The sequence below is a fragment of the Solanum pennellii genome, chromosome 10, assembly GCF_001406875.1.
Source record: "Solanum pennellii chromosome 10, SPENNV200".
Lineage (NCBI taxonomy): Eukaryota > Viridiplantae > Streptophyta > Magnoliopsida > Solanales > Solanaceae > Solanum > Solanum pennellii.
Window position 1 is genome coordinate 61719179 of NC_028646.1, and position 13020 is coordinate 61732198.

The 13020-nt window shown below is 28.6% G+C and overlaps 2 protein-coding genes across 3 annotated transcripts; one reads left to right on the plus strand and one right to left on the minus strand.

Moving 5' to 3' along the window:
* Positions 1-8580: 8580 nt before the first annotated feature.
* On the plus strand, positions 8581-9682 carry LOC107002548 (transmembrane protein 45B). The gene has a single exon (XM_015200608.2). The coding sequence runs from the start codon at positions 8629-8631 to the stop codon at positions 9508-9510; it is 882 nt and encodes a 293-aa protein (XP_015056094.1). The 5' UTR covers positions 8581-8628; the 3' UTR covers positions 9511-9682.
* A 762-nt stretch (positions 9683-10444) lies between these two features.
* LOC107002549 lies at positions 10445-12051 on the minus strand. Of its 2 annotated transcripts, none has more exons than XM_015200609.2 (2): positions 11901-12051; positions 10445-11000 (listed from the first exon to the last, which is right to left on the minus strand). In XM_015200609.2, exon 2 carries the CDS (start codon positions 10980-10982, stop codon positions 10605-10607), a length of 378 nt encoding a protein of 125 aa, XP_015056095.1. In that variant the 5' UTR covers positions 10983-11000; positions 11901-12051; the 3' UTR covers positions 10445-10604. The 2 variants fall into 2 exon arrangements, with proteins under 2 accessions (XP_015056095.1, XP_027768234.1); XM_027912433.1 differs by lacking the exon at positions 11901-12051 and adding an exon at positions 11630-11852.
* Between the last annotated feature and the right edge of the window lie 969 nt (positions 12052-13020).

Genomic DNA, 13020 nt, shown 5'->3' on the forward strand with positions numbered 1-13020 from the left:
CATGGACGTTCTTGGACGTTTGACCTCAAAACTTAACCAAACTTCACACACTACCTAAGGACACTAATATAACTCATTTTATTATAAAATTAATTCAAGAAACAATCAAGAAGCTCTAGATCACCTTAGTTCGTTTTAGGGTGTTACAATTGTATATGTATATAGGTTAAATAATTATATATTATACATATGTATTTGTATATTCTGGTGAATTATAGATACACAAACGTGACTAATTATATCAACTCAAAGTCAGTCCACGTAATTAATGTATAATGTTAGTCGCAAGTGGTAATTATAGCAAACTATAGTTATGATAAGTAATTAAATAGTACTTGTAAATTTGCTTTGTTGTGTAATTTTCCTATTATTTTTTTTCAAATTTTTTGGGTAAGTACATATGGTGTATATATGTTTGATATTTATTGTTTGTACTTCATTTATCACGACTCTAAAACCTTTTTTTAATATACATTTTTCAAGTCATTCTTTGGAAGTATGGTAGATGATTTTTTTCTGTAAGTTTAAAGTTTATCATTCATTATTAATTTTTTTCAAGATCCTGAACCGTATTTTCTTAAAGGGCCTTTTTTCAAGGCTTTTTTGTACGATAAATTATGGAAATTAGCAACTTATTTATGAAAAATAGTTATAGCTTTAAAATTGGGATAATTGTATAGAATGACAAATTAATAATATAAAATAAATATAGTAGCTACCATTTGATTTATTTGTGTTCCATAGCAAATTGTTTGCCAGTCCCTCTCTCTCTCATATTCTCACTTGCCACTCTCCCTCTCTCGCTCGCTTCCTGTCGCTCGCCTCTCTCGCTTTATTCAATAGAATTATATAAATTGTGTTTGTAATTGTAGAAAGCGAGAGAAAATTATATATACACATGCAAATACATATATTTTTGTCCTATACACTTATAGTTATACAATAAAAGTACTCTCCTGCCCAAGTCTCTTTTGTCTTTATCTCTTTCTCGTTTTATACAAATTCAAATTGTATAATTTCTCTCTTTCTCGTTTTATACAATTCGATTCAATTGTATATTCCCTGTCCAAGTCTATTTTGTCTTTCTCTCTTTCTCATTTTATACAAATTCAAATTGTATATGATTGTCCTATACACTTATAATTATACAATTCGTTTTATACAATTATCTGCTCAAGTCTCTTTCTCTTTCTCGTTTTATACACGTCGTTTTATACAATTCGCTTAAATTGTATATGTATAGTGAATTATACATATATGTGTTTGCTATGGAGCGCAATTGTGCAAACTTTGTTATAACATATAAATATAAATTTTATGTATGCTATACGTGAAAGTTGCCCTTTAAAATATTATAACAAAGAACAAGCAATATGTTGTTTCATAGCAAATATCCCCCCCCCCTCTCTCCTCTCTCTCTCTCCCTCACCCTCTATCTCCCCCTCTTTGTTTTCTCTCTCGTGCCAATATGAAGAAATTCATTCAATTCATGTATCAGTCAATCGAATATAAGCGAGAATTTTGTCTTTTATTTCAATTGTATTTTGTATTTTTGCATTAATTGTATTTGTATTCATATTAATACAATATGCATTCATTCTCTCTTGTCAAATATATCCAATCAAAAAGAGGATGAATACAGTTGTATTTGTTGTATTTCAAATACAATTACAAAATAAATAAAGAATACAACCCAAAATAAATACAAAATACAATTTATTGTATTTCAATACAATTCATACAAAATACAAAATACAATGTAAAATAAATACAAAATACAATCATCTCTCATTTCTGTCTCGATTTCGCTCGTCTCTCTCCTCTCTCTCACAATGTCGCTTATCTCTCCTCTTAATATGTATTTATTTTGATACAAATCATTTTGTATTTGTATTTTTTTCTCAAAAATCCACGAAAAAAATACACTCTCTCTTATGTATTCCGGATCTCGCTCGCCTTTCTCCATCCTCATTTCCTAACATTTTGCTATTATTCATAATTGAGCAAACTATAGCTATATAGTCCTATTTAGGCCTAATATTTGCTATTTTTGAAAGATTCCTTTTTTGTAAGTATGAAAAATGATCAATAGAGGTTTCGTAATTAATGATTTTTCAACCCTAAAATAATTAAGATTTAAGCATATACTAGTTAACAATTGTTATTTTGAAAAAAAAAATCAAAGTTATTAAACAACACTTACATATGCGAAACGGATTCAATAAGTATAAAGATAAACAAAAAAAATTAAGTAAATAGCTAGGTAACAATTAAACTAGTAATAAATTATTTAATTAACAAAGCTAATTAGCATACACTAAATCATAAATGATCTTTAGCGGCAATTAATTAGCAATTGGTCATTAAATATGTATTTTTAGCGGTAATTAGCACTCTTTATATATGTCCCTAAAGGTTTTGGCGACAATGGATCTAATGGCACTAGACTAACGCCCGTAAAGATTTTAGCACTCTTTATTAATGTGTCTATTTATTACCGCTAAAAATTATTTTTGTTATAGTGATACTAACAATTAGGGGTGTCAATGATATGGCTCAGTCAGTTATTATTTAAAAATTATATCATTTCAATTTTTTGGGTATTTTATAATATATAATCAAAATTAGATTTTTTAAAATTATCCCAATTATATCGGCTTCTCTTCGGTATCGATATCGGTACACGGTTTTTTCTTACTTTTAAAATATCATTCAAAATATACTGCTATTTAAATATTTTTTTCGCAAAGATGTTCTTGAAGAAGCGTTTTGATTCTTCACCAAGAAGAAAAGAATAATAAACTTTGTTGCCGTATTGCTTAATTTTAAACATTTAATAGGAGTGTTTGCATAGGTTTGTTGTATTGTTTGATAGAGTATTAATTATATTATCTTTATTTTTAAACCTTATTAAGTAAAGGCTAATTAAAAAGTAATGACCCAAAGTCGTCTAGTCACCAGAGGCTTAGGACCTAGATTATATTTATATTTTAAAAATGTTATAAAACATATTATATATTAAATTTAACATATGGTTAATATATATAATATATTTATATCATGTAAGTTTGTTCTGTTCCATTCAAAAAAAAATTATTTTTTCAATAAATTAGAAAGATCATCCAAATTATTTGGGATGATTATACACTTGAATAAAAATTTACGATTTTATTAAAAAGATAACATAAATCGGTTAGATTCTATTTAATTCAATTAGATTGATCGATTTGATCGATTTTTCATATTATGTTTAACACCCCTATTAACAATTATGCAACGTAACCGATTCTCTTAGATAACTACAGTAAAATTAACAATAAGTAAAAATAATTCAGTAGTAACTAGTTAATTAAAATAGTCAAACAATTTAATTACTCAATTATACAAGTAATAAAGAATCTTCTATCTATATATCATAGGAGGAAAAAAAAGCTTACATATTAGCACCACAAAAATTGTATATACATTAAAGAATTAATAACAATTTTAAAATAATTTAATTTATTTTATTTTTAAAAAAACAAATTTAAAAATTAGATAAAACCACAAAAATTATCATAGCATAAAATTCTTAATTTTGGTTCTGATTTGTGGAAACATAATTATTGTAAACGAAACAAAATATTTTGATTGAGTAGTATTGTAATTGTTTTTAAAAAATAAATATTATAATATTGTATTTGGAAAAAAAGTGTCAGTTAAATATTTTAAAATTAGTAGGATCTTTAAAATTTATGTAGTGTTGTTATCTTTTTAATATGAGTTAAGAAAAGAAAAGTAGTGATTCCTAAAATATAGGTTATTGATTAATATAGGATAATTTTATTTTTAACAAAATGTCTACATGTCAGCACCATAAAATTAAAAAATTACTAACAATTTAAAATTAATTTTTTTTATTTTATTTTTTTTCAATCTAAATTTAAAAATTATGTCAAACCGCAAAATGTATCATACCACAAAATTCTCAATATGGGTTCTGATTTGTGGAAAAACAATTATTGTAAATGAAACAAAGAATTTATTGAGTAGTATTGAAATATTTTTAAAAAGTAATATTAGAATATTGTTTTGAAAAAAAGATTGTCAGTTAATTATTTTAAAATTAGTTGGCTCTTTACAATTTAGGTAAGTTGTTATCTTTTTAATTTTAACATTTAAGAAAAGAAAAGTAGTGATTCTTAAAATATAGTTTACATATTAAAATAATATGACTTTATAAAGAAAATATATCAATATCTAATAGGAGAGAAAAAAACCTACATGTCAGCACCACAAAATTTAAATATAAATTAAAAAATTAATAAAAATTTAAATAAAGTTTATTATTTTATTTTTAAAAAAATAAATTTAAAAATTGCATAAAACCACAAAAATTATCATAATACAAAATTCTCAATGTGTGTTCTGATTTGTGGAAACCCAATTATTGTAAACGAAATTTTTTTTTAATTGAGTTGTATTGTAATATTTTTAAAATAAATATTACAATAATGTATTTGAAAAAAAAATGTCACTTAATTATTTTAAAATTAGTGGGATCTTTAAAATTTATATGTAATGTTATCTTTTTAATTTTGAGTTAAGAAAAGAAAATAAGTGATTCCTAAAATATAGGTTACCCATTAAAATAGGGTTACTTTACAAGGAAAATCTATCAATATATAATACGAGAATAAAAGAAGATGCTTATATATAAGCAGTACATAATTTCTATATACATTGAAGAATTAAAAACAATTTAAAAATAAAATTTTTATTTTATTTTTTAAAAAATTAAACTTAAAAAGTTATATAAAACCACAAAATTATCAATGTGGTTCTGATTTGTGGAAACAGTATTATTGTAAACGCAATGAAATACTTGTAAAATCGTCAATATGGGCTAGGCATGTTGGACTGGTCTGGTCTAACCCGAGATTTAATAGGGTTGGGTTAGGATTTTTGGAGCCCATTTGAGAAAGGGGTTTTTTAGCCCGGCCTGAATAAGTCTGTTGATTTATGGGGCTTGAGATATATGGTAGGGCCGGCCCATAGGCCAATGAAAATTAATTAAAAAATATAGTATAATATTAAAATTTAAAATTAAATAGAATCTAAACTCAAAACAATTAGGTTAATATTTCTATTTAGATATTTATATTCTTATCTGAAAAAAATTAAATAAATATTATAAAGATAATTTTATTTGTGGATTTGATTAAAAGTAGTAGCATTAACATCATATGTAATATTATTTTGTCGATATTTATGATAATATTTTTAAATTATAATTTATAATTTAATTTAATAATTCTAAAAATAATATAATTTTAAAAAAAAGTGAGTTGGCCCGGAAAACCTGTAACCCACGTACTTGTGGGTTGGGCCAATCATTTTCTGGCCCACACTAGAAATGGGCTAGCCCGGCCTGATCCGTAAAATGTCGAAGCATGTATTGGTTAGCCCGAATGGGGTGGACTAACCCATATTGACAGCTCTACTGAATTGTATTGCAATATATTTAAAAATAAATATTGCAATATTGTATTTGGAAAAAAGAATGTCAATTCATTATTTTGAAATTAGTGGGATCTCAAAATTTTATGTAATGTTGTTATCTTTTTAATTTGATTTAAAGAAAAGAAAAATAGTAATTCCTAGAATATAATTTACTGATTAAAATAGGATAACATTATAAAGAAAATTAACTCTTTAAAACATAATAAAAACAATGAAACATATATTTTTAAAAATAATAAAATAAAATAAACTATTCAAAACATTGAAAAAAAATCAGCCATTTGATTATTTATAAATATCCAAAAAACAACTATTTCTAAAATGTCATCAACTACTATTTCTTTTAATTTGGCCAAACTCATAAATAGATCCCTAAACTTGTTAGGTTTTCTCCTCAGGTACCTCAACTACGTCATTTTCCTATTTAATCATTGAATCACCCATAATTTGTTCGTTTTAAAAATCGTTGCCTGATTTTGATCGACTTTTCTATTGTAAATGCCTTGATCAATTCTGTTCGTATTTGAGTGATTTTGATTGAAGGAATGAAGACAAACTGTGTGTTAGTCTCATTTGTTTTCTAATGTGTTCAAATGACTTCAAGTAAAACATAATTATTTTCGAACATTTTCATTATCAATTGAACCAACGAGTTCTGGAACAACGTATGTATCCTCTATCAATACTCCTTACAAAATCTGGTTCCAAGATGTTTAAAAGGAACAAATTATGGGCGGTTCAATGATTCAATATGAAAATAGCATAGTTGTGGTACCTAAGGGAAAAAACTCAACAAGTTATTTTTAATTATTATAAAATTATTATATTTTAAATCATTATTTTAAATCATTCTCGCAACACGAATACATATTAAGTAAATAATTATTTAACTAATTAGCTAGAAAAAGCCAAAAGCAAAACTGGCTGTAATCCTGAAAATTGAAACTATTACACGTTATACATGCTTAGGAGTACCATTTATGCATTACACAATATATCAAAAAGGTATTTTAATGTGAATTTTTTTCGTGTGAATATAAATTTTATTGAGTTTTAATGTGAATATTGAATATCGAGTGAAAAAAATTTAAAAAGTTTTTGACTCATGAGTCACCCATGTGGACAATCAAATTTGACTCGATATAATTTTTTAAAAGAAAAATTATGTAACTCGACAAACATCTACTAGTGAATTACTAAATATAGTTATAGTTTAAACTAATTATCAATAGGGGCGGACGTGCTTCTCCAATTTTAGGTAACAAACATTGATGATTTTTAATTTTTCAGATTTTTATTTGTATATTTTGTATTTTTACCTTCATTCGAATATTTTTCATCTACTTTGATTCATCGTTTATTTTAGGGATTTAGTATTTGTGTTATTGTAATGTATATTTTTTTGGTTAAAGTATATGTATTGTTAGTTCTTATTAGTATGTTTTCATCAATTTTATACAAATTATTTGTATGTAAATGCATTAGTTATATCGATACAATAGATGATTGAATTGGGGGAAAGGTACCTAGTAACATCTGGCTTCTGAATATTTCCCGTTTATGTCTTTTGGTGAGATTAATTAATATTTAGGATTTTGTAAAAATATAGGAAAATTAGTTATTGAGTGCTAAATATTGTGAAACGTATTAAAAAATTATTTTTCAAATTTGGTGCAAATTATTAGTTTTAATCTTTGAATTATTGATAGCCTAAAAACAATTCTTCTACCTTTTTTTATGAAGAAATATGAATATTTTATTCATAAACGTTGCGTGTACAAATCTGTCCTTCACTAGATTCTTCTCTTTCTTAAAATTTATCCGAAGATCGTTAGTGGCGTATTTTTTGAATTCGGATGATTTTGATTTGATTTCCATGTTTTGAGGACCGTTAGTGGTGTATTTCTTGAATTGGGTTGATTTAGACTTGATCTTCGTGATTCAAGGGCCATTAGTTACATATTTCTCGAATTAAAATGATTTTAATTTGATCTCTTTTTAAACATTTGATGGATTTGATAAATAAATTTAAATATATCTTAAATATATCACATGACATAATAAGTTATCTCAAAGTCTTATAAAAGCATGTAACTCTTAATAAAAACCCTTAAAAGCCACGAGAAGCTTTCCGTTTCCCCTAGGCATCTGCGACTGCTAGATAATGTGGATGATGATTCATTCTTCTTTTTATCTTCTTTTTTACTTGGTTGTACGAAATTGACTATATAAAGAAAACACACGTGGAGTCCATTCGAATAAAGTCTTAGTTAATAATATATCCTTAAATTTACTTTTAGCTATATTACAAGTGAAGACTAGCAATAAGTTTACATTCTTGTATTCGATCTCTACTTCGTTACTTTAATTTTTTTTTACAAAAAATCGCAATCCTGATCAATCTTAATTCGCTTGTCTTTTAACCCTTGTTTACAACTTCTATTATTCACATTTCATGTTTAATAAACGTAGAATTTACAATCAGCAGTCAGTGTTTGCAACAAGTGGAAATACCATATTTGCCAATACATTATAATGGAGATATATATCACTGTCCACTATAGGTTAATGGTAGTGTATATCATTTCCAAAAAATCTTGCTTTTATGTTACTAAAGGCTTACTTGCATGCACACAACACTCAAAAAATGAGACTCATTACAAATATCTTTTGTCCTTTTTCTCTTAATAATTCCTTGATATAACGGTAAAAGTTATTGTTTTGTGATCAAGAGGTCACATGAGCAAATTATGCAAACGATAACCTTATGTAGAAATGCAAAATAAGACTGTATACAGTAGATTCAATATGGTCTAACCCTTCACTAAACCTGGCACATAGCGGGAGCTTAATTAGTAGTTAGTGAACCTGGATGACTCTTTTTCTTTCTGTTAATAGTTGTTAAAAGTTTCATTTCTCATGTCGCCACGCCACCTTGATTATTTGTGTCCTTTAACTCTTATTCATCCTAAAGGTTGTTTATTAATGGAATACACTTTTGATCCTCTGGCCTTTTGATGGTGGAAACACATGTATAATGCACCAGATTGACAACACTAGTAATTTTCTCTTATTCGCGTCTGTATTTAACCATTACTCTAGTGTAGTTCTGAATATTAGACTTAAATGGGGACATTTCTTGGACATCTAGTACCTGGCTTGGCCTTAGCCCTCCTTGGTTTTTGGCATACAATTAGTACTATTAGAGCTAACTATCATAATGGAACTACAAAATTCAAATCAAGGTTTTGGTACCCTTTTAAGGCTACTCCCTTCCCTACTCTACAACACATCGATCTCATTCTTGTCTTGTCGTTCTCCTTATTTTGCATAGTTATCCAGTTCATAGACTTACCTTCTCTTCACTTATCATTCAAGCTTCATAACATTGAACATGCTACTATGTTCCTTCACTTGACTGTATTCGCGGGTTTTACTCTTCTTGCTGAGATAAGTAACTTACATGAGATCCTATATGGGATCTTAGGCATACTTGCTATGTCTATTTTCGGTCAGGAGCTTTTCTTGCTTCATTATCATTCAACTGATCATGTAGGACTTGAAGGTCATTACCACTGGCTATTGCAGCTTGTGGTGTGTATTGCCCTTATCTCGGCTCTTGTTGTCACTTGCTTCCCTTCTTGTTTCCCCGCAGCACTTGTTCTTTCAATTTCAGTCATTTTCCAAGGTGTTTGGTTTATGAACATGGGATTTAGTCTATGGTTTCCTCACTTTGTTCCACAAGGATGTGTTATGCAATCAAGTGAAGGTCCTGAAAGCAGCTCTGTGCATGGAGCGATCATGTGTCAAACGGATGAAGCTGATACAAGAGCTCGAGCTATGGCGAACTTGCAGTTTAGCTGGGTAATTGCAGCTATCTTGATTCTTGTGTCTGGTATTTCCCTTATGTTCGCCAAAAATCGAGCAGATAGGACTCTATTGTCTAAGTATGAACAGCTTCAGAATAGAGGCAGAGACAACCCTGTAACAATTAATTGCTTGAAGTAAACTAGTAAATAAAGAAATGTACATTAGGCATCAAATTGCAAAAATAAATGAACTTCAATCGATGTGTGAGGAGGACGAGTTCTGGGGTGTCTTCGTGGTACTAGTTCTGTGTATTGCAGTCACTAGACTGTCTAGCTGTACTTATCAATTGAACGAAAGTTTAACTTAGTTTCGTGTTGTTTTTTTTTTTTAAATTCAATTACTAAATTTAAAGTCGGGGTCGTGTTGTATTCAGCAAAAAGAGGCAGAGCTGACTGAGGCTAACCTCAATACAACACTTTCAAGCCAAAATAGGAGGTGATATACTATCACCGAAAAAACCAGAAAGCACAAAAACATTTCTCTATGGACAAACTAGCTGATGAAGAAGTTCGCATTATCAGCTTTAGTTCTAATGTTAGGCATTTGCCTCTTGTCGAGTTGAACCAATCCCTTAGCTTGTCTTTGTAGCTGGATGAAGGAGTGGAACGTGCTAGTGTGCATAGACGTGGAAGTCAGTTTTGCGAGAAAGTCAGCCACTTGGCTTCCCTCTCTGTAGTGGAAGATATTTCAACTTGACAATTCTGTCTATAATCTGTTTTAGTTTCAAGTTAGTAGAGCCTCCATTTTTCACTATGTTGGCAATACTCAGAAGCCATCAATCGAATTAATGAATTCCTTCTGAACTCGAATAGACTTTCTTTGTTTGGCCTTAGCTTCGGATGACTACTCCAAGTATGAGACAGATCAAGAATGTATCATCATAGGCCTTCTAACTACACAAAAGTTAAGCTTTTGGCAATAAATCAACCCAAGCAAATGATGTTAATTGTTATGCTACGTTCAAGTTTCCGCAATTTCCTTTTCCTCCCTCTCCTAAGGATCACACATATCATCTCAATGATACGAAAATATTAAAATTCGATACACTAAGGCCCCATAGAGTACGATGCTGTCAAGAGAGGAAACAGAATACAGATTTTAACATGTGAAAACTCAATTTTTTTTCAATGCTTATTAGTTCAATATACATAACCAAAACAAAGAAACTCTACATTAATGCAGAGAAAGTCAATCTTGGTGAGGAGAAAAGAAAACAATAGCGAACCGACTATTCAATCAGCTTCCTCAACAGCAGCTTCGATTCGAAGAAGTACAAAACCAACAGCTACTCCAACAAGAACCAGAGCTGGAATAATAGAAGCAATCTTGAAAATCTCAACAGCAGCATTGCAAGTAGAAGACAAAGCTCCGCCTTTGCCTTGTGATGATGATGATGTTGTTCTTAAGGAACTAACAATGTTTGCAAATGACTGTTCAGTACTCAAAGGGAGGCCTAATGAGGCAACATTGTTATGTGCCTTAAGCCCTTCAAATGAATTCAAGCCACTAATGTACTTCACTTTGGTTCTTTTCTGGGAACACTTGTTTGTGCCAACTCTGGCTGCTAGAGTAACTGCTGCTGGAGAGAGTGTCACTGAACCTGTTGCCATTGCTTTCTGACCACCAACCTATATAACAAGGGATACACAGTAGCGGAGTCAGGAGGTTCATTCAAATCCACATTCGCCAGAAAATTGCACAGATATAAAATCAAAAGGCATAACCAGCTTCAGAAGTGCTCAAGTAGACACTTAAATTTGTAAAAAAATCGAACAAGTAGGCACAAACATCCTACGTGGCATAATACACGTAAGACATCATATAGGACCGAACTTGCCACTTAGGACGAATGAGTATACTTGTTTAATTAAATACAAGATTATGTGCACACTCAAAGTTAGAGACATAGATGTCAGTTGAGACCAAATTAAATGACACATTTATGTATTATGTCAAATCAAAACTACATTTTATTATTTATATACAGTACATGTTAGATTCTCAATGTATTCAATTCTTTATATTTGAATCCTCCTTTTGAAAATTCTGACTCGACCACTACTATTTAAAACTACATATGAAGTGGGATGGTAAAAGTGAGATTGAAGGCTAAAAGAATTTACATATTAATCTAAAAGATAATGATATTTTCAGTTTTTACTTAAAAATTAAATTTCAATTCAAATGTTATAATTTAAGTTCTAGAATTAAAAGAAAATATTAGTTCATGAAATCAAGATATACTCTTCTAAATTACCTTCTTTCAACTTTATAAATTCAAGCCTTTTTCTATGAAGTAACAAAGTCAATTTGCACTATATAGAGCTTTGTTGTATGTTGCTCAAGACTCTCCAAAAATGTCATTGAGTTGTGTCGAATCCTCCAAAAGTAATGCATTTTTACATAATTCAACAACGATATCACAACATTCTTGGAGAGTCCGGACAACATAGAAATATATATCTTTAAGAAGAGTGATTTAGTATGAAAGAAATACAAAAGCAAAGTCTAAAAAAGATTGGTTTTACCTGGTTGTGATGGCTTGTGGAGTGATCTAAGTTTTGGAAAGTAGAGAGAAAATAGACGAGTGAACATTTGAGTGATATGTTTGAGGTGAATTATTAGACAAAATGGATAAGGAGATGGATGGCTGAAATTGGAGCTAACTTATAAGCTGTTAAATATTGATATCTCCTAAATTTATAATATTGCCTAAAAACATAGTTGACTTTTTCTTTTAGTTGGGGATGTCAATGATTTTTCTAAAAATCGATTTAACGGATTGAATTAAATTGATCATTAGGCTTTTAATAAAGTCATAGATTTTTATATAAATTAATAATTATACCGAATAGTTAGATAGATTTTTAATTTTATATAAAAGAAATATTAAATCATATCAAATAAATATTGTATGTGTAAAATATATTTCATCTAACAAGTTTAAAAATAATGAAACATTAACAGCTAGAGTTTCAATTTTAAAATCAATTACGCTCGTGTAATAATTAGTAAGCTACAAGTTGGTATTCTAACAATCTTGAGTAGCAAGCTATCAAGTATTAATTATCTGTTCTCTATGATTTAAATTTCCAACAATCTTGAGCTCCATCTTGATTGATTTATTTATGCTTGTGTGATTATGTGTCATGCGAAAGCTAGCAAAGCAAACCTCGAAAGATCATGAATAAGAAGAAAAAAAAGAGAAATATATCAAAAGAGTGATTCGGTCATTGACCTACATTCACAAAGAAAATGAACAATTCATTATATAAATATGAAATTATAAAATATTTATGGTACAAAAATATTTATGGACTAGCCAATCCTAAACATTTTCATAAAAAAATACCTATTTATGATAAAAAAAAAAATTCAGGATAATTAATATCCAACAATTTTTGTTAAAGTCCTACAAAAGTGATATCGTATTGTAACTTCTACTTCGGACTTTTACATTATATTTTCTTAAAAACAAAATTGAAAAATTAATGTAATCATATCAATACTGAAAAGAATTGAGATGAAGGAATGATTTTTTAAATATCTAATTTTGATTATATAAAATAAATTACAATAACCAAAAAAAATTGATATGATATGAATTTCATAAAATTAATGTTGGAGCCATACCATTGAGGCCCCTAC